The sequence below is a fragment of the Macaca fascicularis genome, chromosome 11 (assembly GCF_037993035.2).
Source record: "Macaca fascicularis isolate 582-1 chromosome 11, T2T-MFA8v1.1".
Taxonomy (NCBI): domain Eukaryota; kingdom Metazoa; phylum Chordata; class Mammalia; order Primates; family Cercopithecidae; genus Macaca; species Macaca fascicularis.
The window spans coordinates 24018450-24044789 of record NC_088385.1 but is presented as its reverse complement, the minus strand read 5'-3'; the positions used below and the strand labels follow the sequence as shown (position 1 = coordinate 24044789).

General features: G+C 34.5%; 1 protein-coding gene across 4 annotated transcripts in view; it reads right to left on the bottom strand.

Moving 5' to 3' along the window:
• Positions 1–227: 227 nt before the first annotated feature.
• Positions 228–26340, bottom strand: part of SLCO1B1 (solute carrier organic anion transporter family member 1B1) — a 120741-nt gene continuing 94628 nt past the window's right edge. For all 4 annotated transcript variants that reach the window (XM_074006354.1, XM_074006353.1, XM_045364830.3 and 1 more), the window contains 4 exons: positions 21564–21748; positions 19305–19369; positions 16843–16960; positions 228–1046 (listed from right to left, as the gene is read on the bottom strand). In XM_074006354.1, the coding sequence (XP_073862455.1) occupies positions 836–1046; positions 16843–16960; positions 19305–19369; positions 21564–21748 (579 nt within the window). In that variant the 3' untranslated portion in view covers positions 228–835. The remainder of the gene's footprint in view (positions 1047–16842; positions 16961–19304; positions 19370–21563; positions 21749–26340) is intronic.

Genomic DNA, 26340 nt, shown 5'->3' with positions numbered 1-26340 from the left:
AAATGCTGTAGAATTTAGTTCATGGGGTTTAAAAAAAGAAGCTGGTTTCATTACCTAAGTGCAAAATGAAGAAGAAAGTGCTGATGTAGAAGGTGCAACAAATGATCCAGGAAATCTAGCTAAGATAAGTATAAGAGTGGCTACATTAGTCAAAGTCAATTTTTCTTAATCCATTAAATGCAACAGAAACTTAACACGTAATGTAATACGTTGTTTGACAATCACAGTTTGTAAATATTGGAATGTCTTTATTTCTTCATTAATATTGAAATGTATTCTAAATTTACTTGACCAAAATAATTAATTATACATTAAGAAAGTCTGTGAAATATATAATTTTTTGTGAGTAACAGATATTATTGTAGCATTCATCCAGGCTAGACTTCAGGCCTCAGTATTACAGTTCAAACTGCATGTTTGTTTGTTTAACAAAAAATAGACATTAGGCATTTCTCTTTACTTAGGATACTAATCTAGCTCCTTCTTTTTAACTTCTACCTGTATTCTACTCATTTATTTTATTAAGAATTACAATTACTTGAACAAGTATTTTTTCTTTTATTACACAATAACCATGCCTCTTACTTTATATTTGTATGGATCTTATAGTCTAGCCTTAACCACAAATACATAGCTATAACACAACAATGAATACTCTCATTTTTTCTACATATAGTTTGTTTTATTATAAATTCATCGGCTTATTAATACTTTCACCATAAAAGATGTGGAAATTTTCAGTGAAAGGACCAGGAACTCCTCAAAAATAACATCTTACTGAATCAATGCAATGCTGTTTGGAAACACAGAAGCAGAAGTGGCTTTTTTTCTCCCCTTAATAATGTGTTTCACTATCTGCCCCAGCAGAAGGGACAAAATGTTTATTGTTATTTAAGGATTCTAAGTTTGCTTCATCCATGACACTTCCATTTTCTGATGCATTGGCATCTTTCTCTTGAAATTTTTTCTTCATGGCATAAATTAATATAATATATAAAACAAGTGATGAGACTCTTAACACTGAAGACAAGCCCAAGTAGACCTTTCTGTGGAAATAGACAAAATAAAACGATAAATCATTTTAAATTGTCTATAATAACTTACAACATTTTCTCCAGTATCCGGATCCTAAAGAAAAAAATAAAATTAGAGATAAAATATTAAGACAATAATTCTAATAATTATTTGTATTGGGGCATAATGATAGATATTAATAGGGTTATGAAGCCATAGAAACTATGCTCCAGTTGCCTCTGGCCTTCTTCATAGCAGGAGAAAAATATACAACCCAAGTCCTCTTACGCCATCCCACCCCACCTACAGTTGGGAGGAGAAACTGAGAAGTATGTTTGAAATTTATAATCCAGAGGTTACTTGATTATAACTAAAATAATTAAACCTAAATATAGGCCTGTGGAATGCTACCCGTTCTCCAGCACCTTACACCATATTAATAAAGGCTTATCAAAGCAGTTCCTTTTACCCAATGCATTATGCTTAACTGTAATGAAAAAAATTGCCAGTCATACCAAAAGTGAAAAAAACTTAGATTGAAAAGAATAAGCAAGCTTAAAACCAGATCTAGATATGTCAGGGATGTGGAAATTTTCAAAATGGAATTTAAAACAACTATGATTAATATGTTAAGGGTTCTAATCAATAAAGTAGTCGGCATTCAAGAACAGATGGGCAATGTAAGTATAAAAATAAAAATTTTAAGGCTCCGAGAAAAACGCTAAAAATAAAAAATTTTGTAGCAGAAATAAAGAATGCCTTTGATGGGTTTATTAGTAGGTAGAACACAGCTGATGAAGACTCTCTAATTTGAGGATATATCCATGAAAGCCTCCAAAACTGAAAAGCAAAGAGAAACAAGACTAAAAAGCAAGCCAATTGATATTATATAAAAATTTTGAGACAATTATATAAGTGTGTGTATGGAAAGGTTAGAAGGAAAACAAAGAGAAAAGGAGCAAAATAAATATTTTGTAAAAATAATTACTGGCCAGGTGCAGTGGCTCACACCTGTAATCCCTGCACTTTGGAAGGCTGAGGTGGGCGGATCACTAGGTCAGGAGTTAGAGACCAGCGTGACCAACATGGTGAAACCCCATCTATACTAAACATACAAGAACTAGCCAGGCGTGGTGGTGGGTGCCTGTTATCCCAGCTACTCGGGAGGCTGAGGCAGGAGAATCACTTGAACTCAGGAGGCAGTGAGCCAAGATCACGCCACTGCACTTCAGCCTGGGCATCAGAGTGAGACTCCATCTCAAAAAAAAAATATATTACTAAGAATTTCTCTTAAATTAATGTCAGACACTAATCACAGATTCGGGAACCTTAGAAAATGCTAAGAATTTATCCTTTGAGTTACAAACAATTCAACTACACTTCCTAAGTTATTTTAAAATATACAAATAAGTTATTACTGATCAGAAAAACTACCTGTAGGAGTGTTATTTTCAAATTACAGAAAGTCAGAGATAAAGAAAACTTTATCCTGAAACTAACCAGAAAAAAAAACCAAATTTTATCTATAGAGGAGAAAATATGTCCGGCTTCTCTTCAGAAACCATGCAAGCAAGAAGAGAGTGGAGTGAAATATTTAAAGTCCTAAGAGAAAAAAATCACCAACTTAAAATTCTGTACTCTGTGAAATTCTTTTAAAATAAAGTAGAAATAAAGACATTCTCAGACAAACAACAATTGAAGAAATGTTTCTCCAGTACATCTTCCTTGTAAGAAATGTTAAGAGAAGCTTTTTAGAGAGACTCATATAGGTCGGAAACTTGACATATGCAAAGAAAGGTAAAATAAAAATTCGTAATTATATAGTCATATAAAATCAGAGTCATAGAGACTATTCAGCTGACCACAACAGAAGAAAAAAGAATGGAAGACAAAAATAGGTCAAAGAACAAGTATAACTAATAGAAAATAGTAAAATTATGATCAACATTAGTCTAACAACATCAGTAGTCACTTTTAATGTCAGTGATCTAAATCCACCAATTAAAAGACTGAATTTGTTAAAGGATTAAAAAGAAGAAACAAACTATATGTAGCCTCTGAGAAATCTACTTTAAAGATGTATGGATTAAAAGTAATTAGGTGCAGGAAGATATATCATGCTACCACTGATAAAAATAAAAATAGTCAAGTTCTTTTCAAGATGGCTGACCAGGGACATCAAATTACAGTTCTCCTCAGAAAGAAGATCAAAGTTACTGGTGAATAAGGAAGTTCCAAATGAAAAACTGAGGAAAGAGAGCCAGGAACTGTTAAAGTGCCCATAAAGAAGAAGCTGTGGTGCAGTAAAGAAACGCAGTAAAAGTCTGGCAATAATCAACCCCAGAGAACCCTGTGAAAACACAGCTAAAAGTGCTTCTCTGCTCCCCTCACATGTCTGATAATCTGCTGACCACCAAATTGTTGGGAATTTCCTCTGCCCTCTTGACCCAGGGTAATGCTATTGGTAGCAATTTGGGAACTCCCCAGGGATAGACAAGTGGCTGGCCAGCCTGCACAGGTACGGCTGCACCACCTTCCCATCTGAAGGAAGGAGGTGCCACACTGTTTGTGCATCTGTGGTATGCCACTGCCCTGCCTGAGGATTCTCCATCTTTGAGCCACCACACCACCAAATTTCTGGCAGACATATCCAACCAACTTCTCTGACTTTGGCAGGTACAGGGGTCAGTGGACTTTGGGGAAACAGCAGGACCTCTGGAGATCTAACTCTCAATGCGTTCTTCCCCTAAGAGAGTGGGGACTGTAGCCCACTATATCTTTCCTTGGGACAAAGAGAACATGGGTACAGCAACAATTACTAAAGGAGGCAGTACCAACACTCAGGAATGAATCTGGATAGACGGTAATTTCCCACCCTCTCCACCGTACACTGTTGTGGATACAGCAGTGGTTCTTCCTGCTGAGGACTGGCATGTGTGCACTCAGATAAAGCATCTTTTATGTTTTTTGCAGGAGTTGCAGCCCAGATAAAAGTGAGCCTGCACTGCTTGGGCTTACATGAAGGGCGGGGTCCAGCTACCCCTCCCTACACATAACAGTAGTATCCTGGCAGTGGAGGACAAACCGGTCATGGAGATGCCTGCTCTGGACTTGGGAAAGAGGCTCCACCCTGAATCCATTTCTATGATAGTCACTAGAGGGGCATGCCTGCAGCCTGCAGCTGCACTGTGGCCAGGAAACAGAGGACAAGGACTTTGTGGACTGAAGGTCACGAGCCCTGTAACAGGGGCATGAGAGTGAGGCAGATTATGTTTCTGCCAGCTGAGAATGAGAAACTGGTGAACCTCCCCGGCCCATTTCCACCAAATTTTACATACCCATACATGATTTCTTTATACCACATCCCATCAGGGCCAGGGAAAGTGCTTCAACTAAATTTCAGTCTAAATGAGGACAAATTGGCTCTCACTCTTAAGTACCATCTACTGGATTGCAGCCTGAACTCTCCACCAAATTAAAAACGTGCCACCGGAAGAACTTAGAGCTAGCCCCCAAGATAAAATTCCTGAGACCTCCATACCCTCAGCCCCATAAGAGATAGTGTATCAGATCATATATCCAATACATCACAACAACAAGTAACATCTAAGAAAACCACTGCACAGAATCTATCCACAACCAAGGGAACCCTACTAAGCCTCGGCCTTATGAAACCCAGAACTGAGGCCAAACCATCACGCACAACATACACCACAGTCATATCCTCAAGGGAAGAAATAATAAAAAATTTAAAATGTCCTATTCGAACTACAGAAAATTCAAAATAACAAGTGTCAGCTTTCTCAAATGAGAAGAAATCAGCACAAGAACTCTGGCAGAACAAATAGCCAGAATATCTTGACAACTCCAGAGGGTCACACTAGCTCTCTAGCAATGGACATTAATCATATTGAAAAGTTTGAAATGACAGATAAAGGATTCAAAATATAAATTGCAAGAAAACTTAATAAGATCCAAGGGAAAGTTGAAAACCAATAAATGAAACCAGAAAAACAATTTAGGATATGAAAGGTGAGATGGACATATTAAGAAGAAAACCAATAGAACTTCTGGAATTAAAAAAGTTACCAAAAGAATTTCAAAATATACTTAGAAACTTTGACAATAAATTAGACTAAACATAAAAAATAATTAAAGATATTTGTGATAGTTAATATATTGAGTGTCAACTTGATTGTATTGAAGGATGCAGAGTATTGATCCTGGATGTGTCTGCGAGGGTGTTGTCAAAGGAGATTAACAATTGAGTCAGTGGGCTGGGAAAGGCAGAACTACCATTAATGTGAGTGGGCACCATCTAATTAGCTGCCAGCATGGCCAGAATATAAAGCAGGCAGAAAAACATGAAAAGACTAGACTGGCTTAGCCTCCCAGCCTACATCTTTCTCCCATGCTGGGTGCTTCCTGCCCTCAAACATCAAACTCCAAGTTTTTCAGCTTTGGAACTTGAATTGGCTTCCTTGATCCTCAGCTTGCAGATGGCCTATTGTAAAACCTTGTGATCTTGTGAGTTAATACTCCTTAATACACTTCCATGTTATATATATATATATATATATATATATATATGATATATATGAGATATATATATGATTGTGTGAGTTAACACTCCTTAATATGCTGCTATATATATAAAATCATATTATATATATTCTATTAGTTCTCTATATGTGGATTATATATAATATGATATATAGGATATATATAATCTATGTATATCATATTTTATACATATATATATATACTCTATTAGTTCTATCCCTCTAGATAACCCTGACTAACACAATCTCGAAACTGGTCTTTCAAATTAACAGAGTCATAAAAAAAAAAAAAAAAAGAAAACAGAAGGTAAAAAATGAGTGATGCCTTTGAGAAACATAGAGCTATTTAAAGAAACAAGACGTATGATTATTAGCACTAATGAGAAAAAAGAAAAAGTAAGCAACTTAGAAAACACAGTTGTGGGAATAATTCAGAAATTAAAAAATAATCTTGCTAGAGCGCTTCACATCCGTATACAAGAAATTCAGAGAATACCTATGAGATACTATACAAAACAACCATTCTAAAGGAATATAGTCATCAGACTGGCTACGTTCAGCACAAAAGAACAAATCTTAAAGGCAGCTAGAGAAAAGGGCCAAATTATTTATGAAGGAAATACCATTAGACTAAAGGTGAACTTCCCAGCAGACACATTGCAAGCTAGAAGAGATTGGGGGCCTATTGTTAGACCTACAAAATAATAATAATAATAATAATAATAATAATGACAGCCAAGAACCTCATAACCTCCCCAATGAAGATTTGTAAATAAAGTAGAAATAAAGTATTTCCCAGACCAGTAAACGCTAAGGAAATATGTCACCACCAGATCAGTTTTAGAAAAAATGCTCAAAGGAGTTCAAAACAGGAAACAAAGACCGATACTAGCTGCCATAAAAGCACACATAATTACAAAGCCTACAGATCCTATTAAGTAACTACACAATGGCATCTACAAAGCAACTAACTAACAACAGTATGGGAGGTACAAAGTTTCACATATCAATATTAACTTTGAATGTAAATTGCCTAAATGCTCCATATAAGAGACATAGAGTAGCAAAGTGGATTTAAAAGAAAAAAAAGACAATCTGCTGCTGCCCTTAAGGAATCCATCTCATATGTAAGGACACCCATAGACTTAAAGTAAAAGGATGAAGAAAGATCTATCTTTCAAATGGAAAGCAAAAACAAGCTGAAATTCCTCTCTTTGTATCAAATAAAATAGACCTTAAACAAACAAGAGTGTCAAAAAAACCCAAATAAGTGCATTATATATTGATAAAGCATTTAATTCTACAAGATTTAACTAATCTAAATATATACAGACTCAATAATGAAGCAATCATATTTATAAAATAAATACTACCAGACCTAAGCAAAGAGACAGAAAGTAATACATTGAGAAATAAGCTTCCACACCAGACTGACAGCACTAGGCAGGCACAGCATCATGGCCAAAAGCTAAAAAAAAATTTCGACTTGAACTAGACTCTTTACCAAGTGGATCTAATAGATTTCTAGATAATACTTCATCCCAAAGTCAGAGAAAATGCATTTTTTATCTGTTTATAAAACATTCTCTAAAACTAACCACATTCTAAGTCATAAGTCACAATACATTTTTTAAAAAATCAGAATTATAACAAACATCTTCAAGAACCACAGTGGAATAAAAATAGAAATCAATATCAAGAGCAACTCTCAAAACTACACAATTACAAGAAACCTATATAACTTAGCCCTGAATTACTTTTGGGTAAATAACAAAATTAGGGCAAAACACAACTTTTTTGTTTTAAACAAATGATAATCGAGACAAAGTATATTAAAACCTGTAGGATATAGCATAAACAGCGTAAAGTGGAAAGCTTATTGCACTAAATGCTTATGAAATTGTCCCTGCAAAATTGTAACTGAGACAATGAAAGAGATCTGATCTAACCAACTGCATCTTGCTTCTATCCTCCAAGCTGTTCTTGTTCATTTCTGGGTGTAAGCTGAACTAATTCTGGGAGAAATTTAGTTTACAGCTTTGAGTTTAAAACCAAGACAGTAACAGTCCTTTCCCAAAACAAACCAGCTTCTTGCCTGGGAAACAGACTACTTTTGTAGGACTAACAAATTAGCCAAAAGATTAGAAACTACGATTTAGGAGTAATGCATCTGGAGGCTACAAGATTCTGACTCTACCAAAATTGCTCCTGAGGGTAACAGCACTATTGTAAAACCTAAGATCAATACCTGATATATTTTGCAGATCCTGAAATTCACAGATGAGCTCACACCACCCAGACTGATAAATTGACTTATCTCAAGCTGTGGCGCCCTCCCAGGAAGTGACTCAGGACAGTATCAACACCCTATGATTTCATCTCTGACCTGACCAATCAGAACTCTTGACTCACTGCCCCCCGCCTACCCACCAAATTATCTTTAAAAACTCCAGTCCTCAAATTCTCAGAGAGAATGATTTGAGTAATAACAAAACTCTGGGGTCCTGCACAGCTGGCTCTGCATGAATTACTGTTTATTGCAATTCCCCTGTTTTGATTAGTAACCTCTTTCTTGATAAATAAGCTCTAGTGGGCCAGGTGAACCTGTTAGGTGGTTACACACTTGGGGTCTCATCTGGGATTGCCCTTCTGCCTACCTGCCCGTGGTTCAGTAGCCCTGCTCTGGTGATGGATCCAGAGGCCAACTCAAGTGGCTGCCTAGTTCTCTTGGACTGTGGGCTGACTTTGGCACTACTGGCAGGGTGCTGCTGGTGCAATGCGCATGGATTTAATTGCAATGGAGAAATAGTTCCTGGAAATAATGTCTGTCTCTAAACTAATTTGGTGAGTATTCTAGGCACTGCCAACACCTCCTTCCTTCTCCCAATTGGTTTGGCTCATCTGGGGATCATGATTTGGCTTCTTTAGGGGCCTTGGTTTGGCTTCTTTGGGGCCCTTGGGTTTTTTTTTTTTTTTTTTGAGGTCTCAGTTCAGCTCTTTTGGAGGTGTTGGTTAGCTCTCTCTAATTAGTAGGAACAGTCTTGGTTCAGGAGATTTCTCTTCAATCAAAAAGATTTCAGGGAGATTTCTTAGGTGGAGAATAGAAGGTTCGTTCGGGAGGAATACTCAGAATTCTTGGTTAGAAGTTGTGGTTTGGAAGGTCTTCTGTCTTGTTTTTGTTGTGTGTGTGTGTTTGTACATGTGGAGGAAACCTCTAAAGAAACTACTGATGGAAGTCTAGGCCATCTAACTCAGAAAACCCTCATTATTTGTTTGGTCACATTCAGTGAGTCCTGAAGGAAGCTCAAAAGGCCTGACTTGGGGTGACTGTCCACTTCTTCATCTTGCCCAGAGAACTGAATTCCCAGTTGGAGGTTATCTCTCCAAATCTTAAGTGGCTCAGAGATGACAGGGACCAATGAAAGAAAGTTTGAGCCTTGCCGGGTCAATATTGGGTGCTGAATGAGGTGACAAATGTCTGCTTTGTTATGTGTATTTTGCTAGGCTGGGGTGGAAAATGTTAATTTGATTCCTCATGAACCCCATTGGGCAGCATCTTGCAAAAATGAGAAGCTTTTGCCTATGGTTTTACAAAACAGAAAAGGATAATTTTCTTTTGTGAAGTGGCTTGGCCCCCAAAGCTACAGTGCAATGAGTAGGGTCATCAAAAGCCACTCTATTCTTCCGGAAGTGCAGAGAAAGGGAACCCGGAAACGTGGTATGCTGGCAAAAGGGGTAAGAATTTCTTACCACCAAGCTTCTGGTCTCTGTCTCTGTCTTTCTCCCTCTCTCTCTCTCTCTCTCTGTCTCTCACTCTCTCCCACTCTCTCACTCTGTGTGTGTGTGGTCTGACTAATAGAAAAACGAATTTTTCAGACTCATCTTAGGCTTTAGCAAATCTGGTGTACTTTGTCCTAAGAATTTGTCTTTTAGTGTTGTTCTGTAATGGAGAGGGGTATCATAGGAAAGAATGTAGAAAGTAGCCTTAGGATTCCTATAAGCCTACTTTTTAAGCCAGCCTTTCAGGCTGGTCAATTACAAATTTTGCTGTGTGTTCCTGAAACCCATACTGGATGAGATTTCCCTCTCATCTTGTTTTATGTCCTTGGGAGCTTGACCTTGTAACCATGTGGCAGTACTTACTCTTGGTCTCTACCATCTAGAGGACAGGTATTTTGTGGTTAATGTTAGCCCTAAAAATTATCTTGAACAGTTAAAAGCCTTTGCAAGCTTGAAATTGGTTGCACTAAAATCCTTCTGGGAAAGGTAATGAAGACTAACCAATGCTGTAGCTCAGAAACTAAAGGTTTGTCTTTTCACAATGGTGGCCTGGGACTCAATTCTTGGCCCAGGGAATGAGTGCTTTCTGATTTGATATTCTTGTGACTTTTGCCATTTGTTGATTCTCTACTCCTCCGTGACCAACTTCTGGCTTCTCTTCTTGAATTTTCGTTTCTCTGAGTTACCTTTGAAGATTCTAGATCTTGTAAAAACTACTCACCACCTATTTGAAAATACTTCATACACTCATGGTTAAGTTACAACCTTAGTTAAGGCTTATATATTTCACCTAGGTGATTACTATTTGCAAAGAAGTTCAAAAACCAGAAATATTGGCTGTTTGGCCTTGCTAAAGTCAGATAACAAGAGATATAAAGGATTTTTTTTTTAAAGGACACTATGGCTAAAATCACCTTAATTAAAAATGGATATCCAAGTGCTCTCCCTCTCTCTTTTTCTCTCCCTCTCTACACACACACACACACATATATACATATATGTGTGTGTATATATACACACATATATACATGTATATAACATGTATATATAGCATATACATATATACATATGTGTCTGTGTGTGTGTGTATATATGTGTGTGTGTGTATATATATACACACACATACACAAGGCCTTTGTGCTTTTTCTCTTCTTAGATCTTGTTTTTGGAGAATAACTTTTTGTTTATTTTTTTCTCACTTGAGTGAATTATTTCCTCAGTCTGTCTTTTTGCTACTCTTGAAGCCCACATGAAAGTAACTAAGTTGATTTCTGACAGACTAGGACTCCTTGGGAAAAATGGGGGGTACCATTTTTGGGAAAAAGCTCTGTTTTCCTCATGGAACCCTAGGCATTGAAGGAAGATAGTACTCTCTCAAAATCAAAAGTTCTGCCCTGTTTTACGTTATATTACCTGTTGTTTTTGCCTTCCAGCTGTGCCTGCTTATTAGGCCCTAGAAACTGCTTGCTTTCCTGGCCCTTTACCTCAAAGGTTTCCATGCTGAAGCCACTAATTCAACTAAGAAACTGGCTAATAAAAAAATCTTACAAGTACTGAATCTTTTTCTGTCTTTTTGTGTATTTATATGTGTTGTGTGTGACATTTATATATAAAAGAGCTCTGATTAATTGGCTTAAAAACTAAGCACTTAAGTCTAATATTTAGTCAGAGAAATAGATACTTTAATGCCTTTTGGTTCACATGACTTTAGTAATCTTTGGGAAATAAAAACAGTTATAAAGATTATTGGCAAAATAAAAATGTCTTCAAAATTTCAACATTTGATTACTTTAGAACCATTAGATTCTAGGTAAGGCCTGAGGGACATGTTGAGTGATCTATGCTACTTAGCTATTCTGGAAAGAGTCAGACCTTATTTGCACTACTGTCTGGTGTCCTAGGCTCCATACCAAGGATATAATTAAGATCACTAATTATCAGGGTTTTCACCAAAAATAGAAGTTGCTGAGTTAACATTGTAACGTGTAATTAAGATTACTGGAGTAATAGTTTTTCATGCAAGCGTGCAAGGAAAGCAAACTGTGTTTTTGGTAAAAGATTATAAGAAGGCTTAGAAATGTTGTTTTTGCCCAGTTTAGAGGGCTAACGGGATGTCTTAAGTTAGAATACAACTAAAAGTTTGAGCAAGTTGTGAACGGTTTGTGAAAAATTAATCTTGTAAAGGAAATTCTGTGTATAAACGTTAGCTAAGTTAAAGGGGTATTATTCAGTTTTCCATAAATTGAACAGTGTAATAAAAGTATGACAGGGTTTTCTTAAAGCATTGTTCTGCTGTTTAACAAATAAACATTGTAAAGGGATATAATAAGTTTATGAGAATGTTACCATATGCTCAAACTAACTAAAGTTATATAACTTGGTTTATAGGGTTTTTTTTTTTTTTTTTTTAAAGAATTGGGTTTAACATTAATAGTACACTATGCAAAGGTGAAATTTGACTTTCTCTTCTGAACAAAATTTTTGTGTAATATTAAAAGATAATGAAAGGATTTTGTTTGTCTCTTTGGGTAAATGACAGGAAAAAGGGAAGAGGGGAGAGGTAAGAAACAGATTTAGGTGGCCTTATGCTGTTTTTATTAGGTTTTGTTGTTTAGAAAGATAATTCTCTCCTGTATCAATAAGTGCAGGTTTTTGTCTTTTTAAAATTTTTTTGAGTTACCACTTTGACTAAATAAATAACCTGTGATCCTATTTTGTGATACCCAGTGTTTTAAATCTTTGATATTTGACAAACTTTCCAAAATTAAATTATAAGTTATGAGTATGTCTTTTTCTGACCTAATTAATTGTTTAGATATTAGGTTTACTAAAGTCTAAAAATGGCATATTTGTTTTATTTAGCACAAAAATCATACAGGAAGCACTGCCAAATATTAAATGGTGTTTGACTTTCTTTGTACTCTATTTGTATAAATAAGTTATTAGTATATGTTCCAAAATAATGGGAAACTCCTAAAATTCTGATATGACTTAGTGTTATTCATAATTAAAATTGTTATGTAAAATTGTTGTATGTCACAGAATTAACAAAATTCCTAGTGAATTGTGGTTTTAATAGTGGCTTTCTTAAGTTTTTTATCCACAGACAATTATTTTGTTTTGATCCTTTTCAAAAGGCAGTTTAGAATCAGATAGCGGACTCTGACAGGTACTCTTGAATGCAGGCCCCTGATAACTTTAGAAATTGTGCTATTGGAATAGAAGGAAAAAACACAAACTTCTAGGACTCTCACAGAGAGCTGAGATGTTAAACATCGCTAATTCATTTGTTTTTCAGAGTCAATACACCTTTTTATTTTGAGTATTTACAACTTTTAGCAATTGAGTAAAGTATGCTCCTGGGAGTAAACTTTGGAGCATATTGCTTTACCTCTAACTAATTTCTCCAGAATTTAAAAACTATTTGTGAGTATTCTCAACTTATGGCAGTATACTTATTTGCATAAGTGCAATAAGAATATGTTTTTTCTTATAACAGGACCTAACTGGATAAACTGGTCATTTTACCAAGGCTTTAACTGGAATGGAATACTTTCTTTGAGGAATAGAAGTTGACTTATAGATCCAATAAAAGCCCCTGGGAAAAGCTGGCCTTATATCTTGTCTATGCATTCTCTGTACAGTGTTCCTGACCTGTGATAAGAATGCCCCTTTCTTCTTGGCACATTTTATCTTGGGACCTTGAGAGGAAGGAAAAATTACCCAACTCCTACAGGTATGTGATGGCACAAAATCACAGGTCAGGAACACTGTACAGAAAACCTGTGGGACTTCAAGGCTTTAAAATTAGAATATAATGTTCCTTATAGAATAAAGTTTCAACATAGCCAATTTTATAAAAGAACCTATATGACAAATAATTATTCCTTTTGCTACTAACTCTGGGAAGAACTTCGTTTATATTATAGAGATTGAAAAAAGAAACAATAAAATCCCTTCTCTAAAACAAGCCCCTTCTTGCCTGGGGACTAGACTGCCTTTGCAGAACTAACAAATTAGCCAGAATATTAGAAATAATGATTTAGGAGCCATGTAGTTGAAGGCTGCAAGATTCTGACCCTACCCAAATTGCTCCTGAAGATAACATCACTATTGTAAAACCTAAGATCAGTACTTAAGACATTTTGTAGACATGCAAGAAGAAATCAGAGAAAGTAAAATGATAAATATGTCAAGATGTACAAAGACTGACCCTTTAAATCTTAATGTCTTGGGATGAGCATAAATTAAAGTACATAAGAATAACATATATACTATATATCTATCTTATATATGCATATATATGCATATTAAATATATATAGCACACATATACACTAATGTTATCACAATGGTCTTTGCAGTATATTAAAAATTTGGATACTATAACAGTTATTCAACAAGAAGAATGCATTAATAAATCAATTAACATAAAAAATTTAAAAATTTCACTTTAGTTCTAACTAAATCTTCACTGAACAAAAAGGAACTAGTATGGCTTAAAAATAATTTTAGGGTCTTTTTATACTCAAACCATTATAAAGCCATCTCAAAATGTTATATGAATACTTGAAGTTGTGGTCATTGCTTTGGGGAAATTCTGAGGAGCATCTTGCCAGGTGTTCTGGAAATAAATGATGATTTCAATAAAAAACGAACACATTCTTAAAAAAAGTCATTAAGATAAATATATGAAATTTTCATTTGTAATCTCCTTTCATTTCTTTCTCCCATTTTGTGAGAAATTTTCTATCATTAATATTTAAATAAATTTATGAGAATGCCTATGGGGTACAATTCTGGAAAAAGCTGGATCATTTTATCCATTGGGGATTTTAGATAGTGAATTTACACGTTAAATGGAAGGAAGTCTTTTTGGTAAATTTGATCCTAGGTCTTTACTACAGAGATGTATCCTGAACTAATAAACTTCCTCCACTTTCATATAAATGATAGCATGTTCCATACACATTCTTCATGGTTCTTTTTTTTCATACAAAAATATGTCTTGAAGAAGGTTCCACATTAGTAAACAAATAATTTTTTCTTCCTTTTTCAAGACATCAGACTATTCATTTTCCTGCAAGTAGAACTGTAGAACTATTTATTTAATGACTCCCTTATCAAGAGATATTTAAGTTGCTTCCAATATTTTGCCATCATAAACAATGTTGCCATACATATGTATGTAATCTTATATATGTGCCATTTTATCTATTTGGGAATATAGCTATCTGTAGGATAAATTTCTAGAAGTTTGCTGCTAGCTCAAAGTTCTGTACTTTTGCCAATACAATGTCTACTTAACATTTTTGATTATTGAAAATCTGGGTGAGTTTTAATAGCAATCCTGTCATTATCAATTAATTTGAGCATCTTTTTATATATTTAATAGCCATTAGTGATTATTTTCTTTGGGAGATATTAGATTTTTTTAATAGAACCTACTTTTTACAGAAATTTCAGATTTACAGAAAAACTGCATAGAAAGTATGAAGAAGTCCCGTATACTCCCCGCCTCACACACACAGTTTCCCCTATCATTAATAGTCTGTATTATTTTATATTAGCATGGTAACTTTGTTACAATTGATGAACTGATATGAATGCATTATTATTAAGTTCATATTTTAGATTAGTTTGCTTTTTATGTGGTTTGTATGTGGTATGTGTATGGATCCACAGGTTTGACAAATACATAACATCATGTATCCACCATTATAAAATCATATAAAATCATTTCACCACCCTTAAAATGCCCTGTCCTCCACCTACTCATCCCTGTCTTCTCCCCACTGAGCTCCAAGCAACCACTGATCTTTCATTGTCTTCACAGTTTGGCCTTTTACAAAAGGTCATATAGTTAGAAGCTTCTTTAATTTTTGTTAATTTTTTTTTTCTTTTTTTTGAGACAGAGTCTCGCTCTGTCAGCCAGGCTGGAGAGGAGTGGCATGATCTTGGCGTACTGCAACCTCTGCCTCCTGGGTTCAAGGGATTCTTGTGCTTTAGCCTCCCAAGTAGTTGAAATTACAGATGTGCACGACCGTGCCTGGCTAATTTTTGTATTTTTAGTGGAGACAGAGTTTTGCCATGTTGTACAGGCTGGTCTTGAAATCCTGGCCTCATGGATCCTCCCACATCGGCCTCCCAAAGTGCCTGGATTACAGGCGTGGGCCACCACACCAGGCCCAGAAACTTCTTTAGACTGCCTTCTTTCACTTAGCTACACGCCTTTAGTTTCTTTCTTGTCTTTTTGTAGGTTGACAGGTCACTTCCTTTTATTGTTGAATAATTTTCTATTGTGTGAATGTACCCCAGTTTGGCTTTCCATTCACCTATTGAAAGACATCTTGTTGGCTTCCATTTTTCATATTCAAGTGCAGGTTTTTGTGGGGACATGTTTTCATCTAACTTAGGTAAATACTTAGGTGCATGATTACTTAACCATATCATAAGCCCATGTTTTCCTTTGTAAGAAATTCCAGACTGTCTTCTACCATGGCTCTATTATTTTTTACATTTTCATCAGCAATGAAAGAAAAATGAAAGGAAATTCTTGTTGTTTTGCATCTTTGCCAGCATTGGATGCTGTTTTTGCTGATTTTTAAGAGTTCCTTATATAGTTAGGATATTTGCCTGTGTCTGTGTCACAAGTTGCAAATTATTCTCCTAATTTATATTTTCACTTTGAAATTTGCTTTTAAAAGTTTAATGATGCAGATGTTATAAATATTTTGTCTTTTTTTTCTATTGTAGTTCTGGGCATTTAGTCATACTTAGTTTCTGCTTCGTAGATAATTGAAAGAAATTATACTATGAGTTTTAATACATATAGTTTCACATTTCAAAGTGTATAATTTGTCAATATATGAATTTGAAATTAGTTTTTTTAAAGAGGTAAAGTATAATTGTAGCGTTTTGTTTTTCCAGATGCCCATGCAGTTATCTTCGTGTCACTTATGGAATATCTCTCCCTGTGAATAGAGTAATATAGAAACATATTTTCCTTTATTTCTTAATTGACATATGTCCAGAGCCCAAGCTAGTCATTCTGTGTCTTTCTAGAGAAGTCAGAGGCAATTGAATACACACAAACACACATGCACACACACACACACACACACATATATATTTACATGTGCATATTTATCCTTATATATACTAACATGAAGAGAGTTTTGGAAACAAAAAACATTCACATACAAATCCTAGCCATTTTCTATTATCTCTAATTTTTGACAAGTTGGTTATTATCCTTAAATCATAGTTTCTTCACATATAACAGAATAGAAGAAAATATCCATGTCCTATAGTTTCTATGAGTACTAAAATGAGATACCAGATTGCTTGATACCATAGTGCCTGCAAAGTAAGTTTCCATTAAATGGTGGCTATCATTATTAATATTATTATATAATGAAAATAATATTCTTTAGGAATTAATATAGTCAAAGAGAAATTAATGAAATATATTTATGACAACTTACGAAAATAATGTGGAATTATATATCCTACATGACCCACGTGTGCCACAGTTGTTGGTGGACCACTTCATACATGTTGTATCAATCAGAGCCCCAAAATATATTGGAGCTAGAATTCCTCCTGTAATAGGAGAAGAGAAGATGTCAGTCCAGGGAACATATTTTAAATGTAAGTGTATGATATTCCACATTGATACATTTTGATTAAATAAACGTTTAAAAATTTGGAGGACTTATTTATTATTTTGTTCTGCATCTACCCAATAATAAAGGTTATTTGAAATCTCAAAGACCCGAATCATGTAGTAATGTCATTGATGCCTTCTACCCACTTGTACCCTCCCTACATACATGCCTGTACACTCTGTTCTTATGGTAGCAATTAACTTAAGCCTGAATGGTAAAAAGGAGAATGTTGTTAGTAAAACTGGGAAGTTATGTTGGTTAATACAGGATTTTTCTTGGGCAAAGAAACCTGAAATGGAGTAGAATTACAATTTTATGGGGAAAGGAAAAAGATCTTGGCTCAACTGCTGTAAAGGCAGACTTTTATTTTTTTTTTAAACACTATTTTAAGAGAATTTAAAAGTGAGTGCTTCATCAGAACTCCCTCCCCAGATAAGTATAGGCTGAGCTTCAGGGAGTGCTTAGCTTTTGGCAGGCTGTACTTTTTTTCTGGGCTCAGATGTCTAATTCCCACTTATTGATGTCATTAGAGGTCATAGTCCAGTGATTTTCTACTAATTGATTTTGTGCATTTGTAAATACCTCCTGAAGCAGCTTAGGCTAAGTTAGGGGATTGTGGTACTAAATTTTGTTTGTGTTAGTGTTCTGATGACAATGATGCATAAGTTTTCAGTGGTCTTTTTTTTTTGGTTAATTTTTATTTGGAGCTCATGATTTTGCAGAATGCACGGACAGATATGCTGTTTATATAATAAACTGTTTATATAATAAGTGTCCATCTGCTTCCACTGCTGTTTTAATGAACTCTAAGATTGACTCCTGGTTCTAGGCAAAGGTAATTTGATAAAGAATTTTAGGGACATGCCAGTAGAGAACTATCCTTCAGATGGTGCAACTGAAGTATTCATAACTTTACTTTGTTCTTTTTTTGTATTGTGGTGAATAATTTTCAGAGTTTATTTTGTCATGGAAAAAATGACAGTGATTGATGTATCACAATTTTACTGATTCCATTTAGTTTTCATCAGTCTTAATTTTCTGAGAGTGAGAAATCTTAAAATGACAAGGGACTGAGGCTAATGTATCTGAAAAAACCTGGTACTGAGGAAATGGATGAGAAATTTTCAGGTTTCAAAAATCACAGCCACTCTTTGAAAAATGAAAAATATATGCTAACAATTTATTTTCCCCACATAATGCCACTGATTTGAACAAATGTAATGGATTGTTTTAAGTAACAAATTTGGTCCTAATCACTACAATTTTAAAACTCATAACCTATTTTCTAAATGACTTTTTCACTATATAGACCTTCCACAATTTACACATTTATTGCATTCAAGACAATTGTTTATTGCATTCAAGACAATTGTTTGTGAACTGGAAGTTTTGTACTAAATGCGTATTTTTTCCATAGGTGCATTAGGTTCCATCGTGCCACAGATTGGATACATCGAAATAGGATACCCAGAATCAGTATGGTGAAATTCATTTTTTTTCCTATTTTCTATTGCTAAAAAAAAATTTTACTGCATTCTCTTGGTCTCATTTCTACATATCAGAAGGAGTACTAACAACCCAGGTGTTACTTTAAGCTTTTGTCACCCATGTTCTAGCAGTGAGGCATCCCCATTGAATCTGAAGGTAGAAAACTGCCAGGATGTACAGAGTCTGGGAGATTAGAGACACACAAAAGGGAATGGTGGGAAGAAAACCAATGGAATACTATAGCATCTCATCTCCTCTGTTTTATTTCCTGTATATTTCTTCTTTTTAACTTTGAGGATTTGTGACTTTATCATCAAATTCGCTTCTTAGACAATTTCTTCATTGTAATTTGGCCATAGCCTGGCCAGATTCCCATGCTTCCCAAGCTAGCTTTAGGCCTTGCCTAAATCATGCCTCAATTTAGAAGTTAGGCCCTTCACTCTGCCTACTGGGAGGAAATATTCTTATTTTTCTAAAAAAAGAAAAATTTGGAGGACCATCTACCTTTGTGTTTGAACGAGTGTAATATAAATACAATAATTCCTTAGTCTTAACAGATTAACTTTACGTATAATTAACAATCGAATTCTCTTTTAGGTCACTCAATTTTACTCTGTCTCTTATTGTTTTTATTTATCACAAAATAGAAACGATGCTAATTTTATTTACTATCACAATTAAAGATTCATTACATTCAGTCTTCAAGCCTTGACATTTATATTTATAACTTAAATTTAATATGTGTGTGTGTGTGTGTATATATATATATATATATACATTTTTCATCATACCTAGTGCTCGTATAACCATTGAGTGGAAACCCAGTGCAAGTGATTTCAATTCAGGTTGAACAATTCTGAAAAAGATAAAGGCAAAGAAACATTAAATATCATTAAAATATCAAAATGAAACAACATTAAAGCCTTCTCCTGTGTTGTTTTTCTTCATGATAGAATTAAGTTCTCAGTTGAATGGCCCCATTGTATAAAGTTATATTTCAATTGTTTTAAAAGGCAAACACTTCAGCAATAATAACAATTATTACCTTATTTATTCAATGCATCATGATTTCAAGATGGCTTTTCTATCTCTTCATTCAGGTCACTCAAAGGACTTTCAACGCATAATATCTGAACTAGTATCTCTTACCTATTTTCTCATTTTTTTCTATTTTCTTAATTCCGATTTATTTATCTTTCTAGTGCTTCACACTTACTCTGTATATTTACTCACTTATTTGCTTATTGTTTTTTCTGCTACATACATTCATTCCTTCATTCCCCACCCACACTAAAAACTAATAAAATTCTATCACTTTTGTTCACAGTTGCATCCTCAGTGCATACAACTGTGCCTGACACACAAAATGAATACATATTGAATAAATGGATGTCCTTCTGCCCACTTAATCAAGTTTAAAAAATAGCTTCACAGTCTAACCATTAGAAAATTATTAACAAACTGAAATTTATATTTTTGTTCTGTAGTCATATTCACAAAATGCTTCTTTCAGTAAAATCAAAGGCTAGCGAGAGTTAAATATTTTTGACAAATTGTAATGCTGATTTAATCAGTTTCTGAAATAGATATGATATTGTTATCATCAATGATGGAACAGTGTTTTTTAAAACTCATGAGTTTAAAATAAAAAGCTAAAACCTGTTGATATGCAAACTATTGTTGAATTTTAAGGTATTTTTAGTATGTTAATGAGTTTAATTTGGCAAATATGAAAGACTTCTTTTGAGTAGACAACATTTTATATTGAGATGGAGCTATATCTGTGGAATATTTAGTATAAATAATTTGATAAGATTTGCAGTCAGAGTAAAAATTAAACAACTGTAAATTCAAATTACAAGTTGATATTAATGTTAACAAATGTTAAAATGCTTTTGCTTTTTTCATCTCTACTATGTCATGCTGTTTGCTGACAGTGAACTTGTGATCAACTGTGTAGGTTTTAAAAGTACAGTTGAATGTTAACCCAGGTCACTATACTTACACACATATATTTTTAAGATCTAAGACCAATTATTTACATGTTTTATCAGTTTTAGGTGATTGAATCAAGTTGGCCAGTAGGACATGCATTAACTCTCCAATCTTATCATGTGTCACAACCTCTCATTCAGTATGTTTCAATCTGCCAGCTTCTTTTCATTTCTCAAACACATCAGCTCTTTCCTGTGTTAAGGCGTCAGCACCCAGACCTTCTCCCGGAAACCCTTTGATTTAGCTTTTTCTTTAGACCTTTAGAATAAATGTTACTTATTTTGAGATGTACTCTGATTCCTCTTCTTCACAGCTGCCCCCCCACCCAATCCTAAATTAACTTTCCCTTTTGAATCTTTCTTTTTAGGGAAATCTTTTTCCTGATGAGCACTCAGAACAATTTATAAATATGTTTTGATTTTAAGATTATTTATCTCACACCAGTCTTTTCCTGTAATTTTGAAAGTTGTACGACAACAAGTATCTTATTGGTTTCATTTACCATGTAATATTCATCAAGCATTGTATCTTTTCTAATGAGCCAAGAAAGGAATGAATGCTTCTGTGGATTTTCTTATTTTTCTACAAGGATATTATAAAAGTCATGCTGTGCATGGATTAAAAACTTTGGAATGTTATTATCAAATGGAGCATATTTTCTATCTAGTTTTCAAATGCTTTATTTTAGTGAAATCAATAGATTTACCCTGACAGACCCATTAGGATGCAAGTCAACTCAAAATTCAAAAGGTTCTTTTAGAATCCTAGGGAGATCCTTTTACAACTGAGGCAATTGCCGGTCTATGTCATCAGCTTCTTAGTAAGAGAAGAAAGTATGGAATCTGGACTTTTAATGGAAAAATTAGAGGCAAAATTATTAATTATGGCCTTGAGAGTTCATAGTAATTTTAATAAAATGAATTCTCAGAAAATTAAAATTTGACAAAATATGAATTTGAATCCCAGTATATTATGTAAAAATATGCATATCTTTAGGTTATTAGGTGTGTTTATAGTCTCATGCATATGAAAATGTTTCTAAAAGTCATACTTACTTAACCATCAGCATGAAATATGAGGTGCCTCCAAGTGCAGAGAAAAATAAATTCAAGACTTGTATTGCAACAAAAAAGTAAAATTTCGTTAGACAAGCATCACTTCTTGGGCATTCACCCAAATGGGCTGAGTAATTTCTGTTCTGGAGACCAGTTACTTCCAAACAACTACAGTTATGAAACACCTGAAATGTTGTGTATAAAATATGACATAAGAAATTTGGAAGACACAACAGTGCTGCAAATACATTGCATTATATCCAGTGAAGTCTCACTTGTTCAAACTAATATATTTACAGTTTACAAAGATTCTAAAAATGCAGTTGCTTAACAGATAAAATGTAAAATAGTTTTTTGGATTTCTTTCTATATAAGAAAATGTAATTCGTGATTGACATTTACTTCATTCTTAATTTTAAAATTAAGAAACAAAGAAGTTAGTGTTTAGAACTCTGTATATAATTTTCTTATCTCTGTAGATTCTCTTTAATAATTGTTTTCCATTCCATTTTACTCTCTGCAGAACAGAGATGGTCTTTTGGACAATTTCTTAGTTTCAGAGACATGCCCTGAAAAGGAATTATCCAAATAATTCAGATAATATAGCAGTTTGGGAGGAATCAAAATTTAACTGGAGTCACCCATGAAAATGGCACTGAGTTCAGGAAAAATAGAGGCAGGTAGAGATGCTAAAATTTTAGTTTAGCAGGCATACACAAAATCCAAGGACATAATGACAGATGATATTATTACCAGAGACATTAAACACAACAGAATGCCCCACTAGTGTTTAGAGCACAGAAGTGGAAAATGTAGAAACAAGTGATTTCAGATTTTTTTTTTTTTTTTTTTTTTTTTGAGACAGAGTCTCGCTGTGTCTCCCAGGCTGGAGTGCAGTGGCGTGATCTCGGCTCACTGCAAGCTCCGCCTCCCGGGTTCACGCCATTCTCCCGCCTCAGCCTCCCAAGTAGCTGAGACTACAGGCGCCCGCCACCACGCCCGGCTAGTTTTTTGTATTTTTAGTAGAGATGAGGTTTCACCATGTTAGCCAGGATAGTCTTGATCTCCTGACCTCGTGATCCACCTGCCTCGGCCTCCCAAAGTGCTGGGATTACAGGCTTGAGCCATTGCGCCCGGCCGATTTCAGATTTTTAATCAGTTGGACAGTTTATGTAGATAGGTGGCTTTAATAAATTCTGTTCTAAATCTAGGCAAAAGTTCAAGGGAAGCTCACCTTGAATCTATTAATACTAAAGACCAATTATTAAAGGAAGAATTGTAGAAGAATTTAAATCTATACAAGTACAGTTCTGCCAAACTCACAGTTCTTACTATTTTTTTTCACTAGGAATAATATAGAAGAATTTTTTATGGAACAAGTGTAGTGGTCAATAAAACTAAGCTTTGGTACAAAGAACACTGTTTTAAGACGTGATGGTTCATTATCGAGGATTTAGTAAAAAATAAATAAATAAATAATAAAAACTTTGCAGTAGCCCCCAAATGGCATAGTCATTGCCAGTATAATGTAGATTATGTCTTGTGGTAGACAGAGTTCTTCTCAGGGTTCTAATATTACATCACTTTCAGGCCTTCACTAGTGTGCAAAGAGGGACCATGTATTAATTGGGTCATTCTTATTCTCCTGGAAACACACAACCATCCAAGACTGAATGAAGAAGTAATTGAAACCCTGAACACCAATATGGAGTTCCAAATTTGAATCAGTATTGAAAAAACCTGCCTATCAATAAAAGGCCTGGACCAAATGCATTCATAGCCAAATTCTACTGGAAATACAAAAAAGAGCGAGTACCCACTGTACTGAAATTATTCTGAAAAATTGAGGAAGAACGATTCTTTCTTAACTCATTTTTTTTGAAGCCAGAATCATCCTGGTACCAAAATCTAGCAAGACACAACAACAATAATAAACCAACAGGCCAATATCCCTGATGAACATAGATGCAAAATTCCTCAACAAAACACTAGCAAACTGAATCCAGCAGCACATCAAAAAGTTAATTCATCATGACCAAGTAGGTTTTATTTTTGAGATGTAAGCATACACAAATCAATAAATGATTCACTACATACATTGAATTTAGAATAAACAGTATATGAGCATTTCAACAGATGTAGAAAGAGCTTTCAGTAAAATCCACCATCCCTTTATGATAAAGTTATTCAACAGACTGGGCATTGAAGGAGCATAGCTCAAAATAATAAGCGCCATTATGATAAAACCACAGCCAACATCATATAAAATGGGCAAAAGCTGGAAGCATTCTTCTTAAGAACAGGAACAAAGCATGAATGCCCATTTTCACCACTCTTATTCAACATAGTACTGGAAATCCTAGACAGATCAATCAGGAAAGAGAGAGAAGTAAAACATGAAAAATAGGAAATGAACTCATATTATCTCTCTGCACTGTGATATAATTCTATATCTCAAAAACCTTAAAGACTCTGCCAAAAGGCTCCTAGAACTGATAACATACTTTAATAAAGTTTCAGAATACAAAACCAATGGACAAAACTTAGTAGCATTTCTATACACCAATAACAGTTAAACTGATACCCAAATCAAGAATGCAATTCCATTTAGAATAACCACAATAAATTAAATACCTAGGAATACATTTAAACCAAGGAAGTGAAAGATCTCTACTAGGATAAATATGAACCCCAATGAAAGAAATTATAGGTGACACCAACAAGTGGAAAAATATTCTATTCTCATGGATTGGTAGAAAAATTATCATTAAACTGTCTATACTGCCCAAAGCAATCCACACGTTCAATGGTATTCTTATTAAACAACCAGCATCATTTTTCATTGAATGAGAATAAAACTATTGTAAAATTCAATACGAAAAAAGAGACTGAGTAGTCAAAGCAATCTTAAGCATAAGGAACAAAGTGAGAGTTATTCCATTACCTGATATCAAACTATACTAAAAGGCCATAGTAACCAAACAGCATAGTACTGATTCAAAAACAGGCACATAGACTAAAGGAACAGAATAGAGAACCCAGAAACAAAGTTGCACACCTAAAACCTGTTGCACACCTGATCTTCAATGAAGTTAGCAAAAAAAAAAAAAAAAAAAAAAAAAAAAAATGCAATGGGGGAATTACTCATTATTCATTAAATGGTGCTGGAATAACTGGCTAACTGTATGCAGAAAAATGAAACTGGACCCCTTCTTTTCATAAAAATAAATTTACTCAAGATGTACTACAAACTAAAATGTAAAACTTAAAACTATAAAAGCCATCGAAGAAAACCTAGAAAATATTCTGGATATCGGCCTTGGCAAAAAATTTGTGACTAAGTTCTCAAAAGCAATTGCAACACACACAAAATTGATGTGGGATATAATTAAACTAATGAGCTTCTGCACAACAAAAGAAATAATCAACAGAGTGAACAGACAACCTATGGAACGGGAGAAAACGTTTGCAAATCATGCATCTAACACAGGACTAATATCCAGAATCTATAAGAAACTTGAACAATTCAACAAGCAAAAACAATAAAAAATTAAAAAGTAGACAAAGGACATGAACAGACACTTCTCAAAGGAAGACACACAAGCAGCCAACAAACACATGAAACTGTTTAACATCACTAATCGTCAGAAAATTGCAAATCAAAATCCCAAGGAGATACCATCTCACACCAGTCAGAATGGCTATTATTAAAATGGTAAAAAAAGACTCTGGCAAGGCTGCAGAAAAAAAGAGAATGCTTATCCTATGTTGGTAGGAATGTAAATTAGTTCAATCACTGTGTAAAGTAGTTTTGAGATTTCTCAAAGAACTTAAACAGAACTACCATTCAACTCAGCAATCCCACTACTGGGTTGTATACCCAAAGGAAAATAAATTCTTCTACCAAAAACACATCTACTTATATACTTATATAATCATCACAGCATTATTCACAATAGCAAAGACATGGTCTCAACCTGGGTGCCCATCAACAGTGAATTGAATAAAGAAATGTGGTACATATAGACAATGGAATACTACATGGCCACAAAAACAAATGGAATAATATCCCTTGCAGCAGCCTGGATGTAGCTGGAGGTCATTAACTTAAGTGAATTAACATAGGAAGAGAAAACCAGATGCCACATGTTCTCACTTATAAGTGGAAGTTAATCACTGGGTACACACGAATATAAAGACAGGAAAAATACATATTACAGACTACTAGACTGGACAGAGAAAAAGAGGAGCAAGTACTAAAAAACTACTTATTGGGTATTATGCCCCCTACCTGGGGGATGGGAACGATTGTACCCTAAACCTCGGCTTATCACAAGATACCCATGTAATACATCTTCATTTGGATCCCCTTTACCTAGAACAAGAGTTGAATTATTTTTTAAAAAATAGCAAAGTAAAAATAAATAGCAAAGGAAAAGGAAACAACTGAACAACAGAACCATTATTGCCATGACTGAGATGTGAGTTTTAAGTAGAGTCTTTGGGCCATATTTGTGTAAGTTTATTAAAGTTGCACTTAAATATTTTCAAAAAGTCCAGGATGCTTTATTCTTTAAAGTTCTACATGCCCTTACATATTATAGTTGATAGATCTGTGGGCAAGAGTAGATGGAGAATGTTTAAAAATCAAACACAGAAGGATGTGGCCGAGAGCAATAATTGTAGCTGACTGTTTCACTAATGTTGGTAATAGTAAAATTTCCTAGGAAAACATTACACGACTTTGTGAGATGTTGAGTGGAAAACACCATAACCC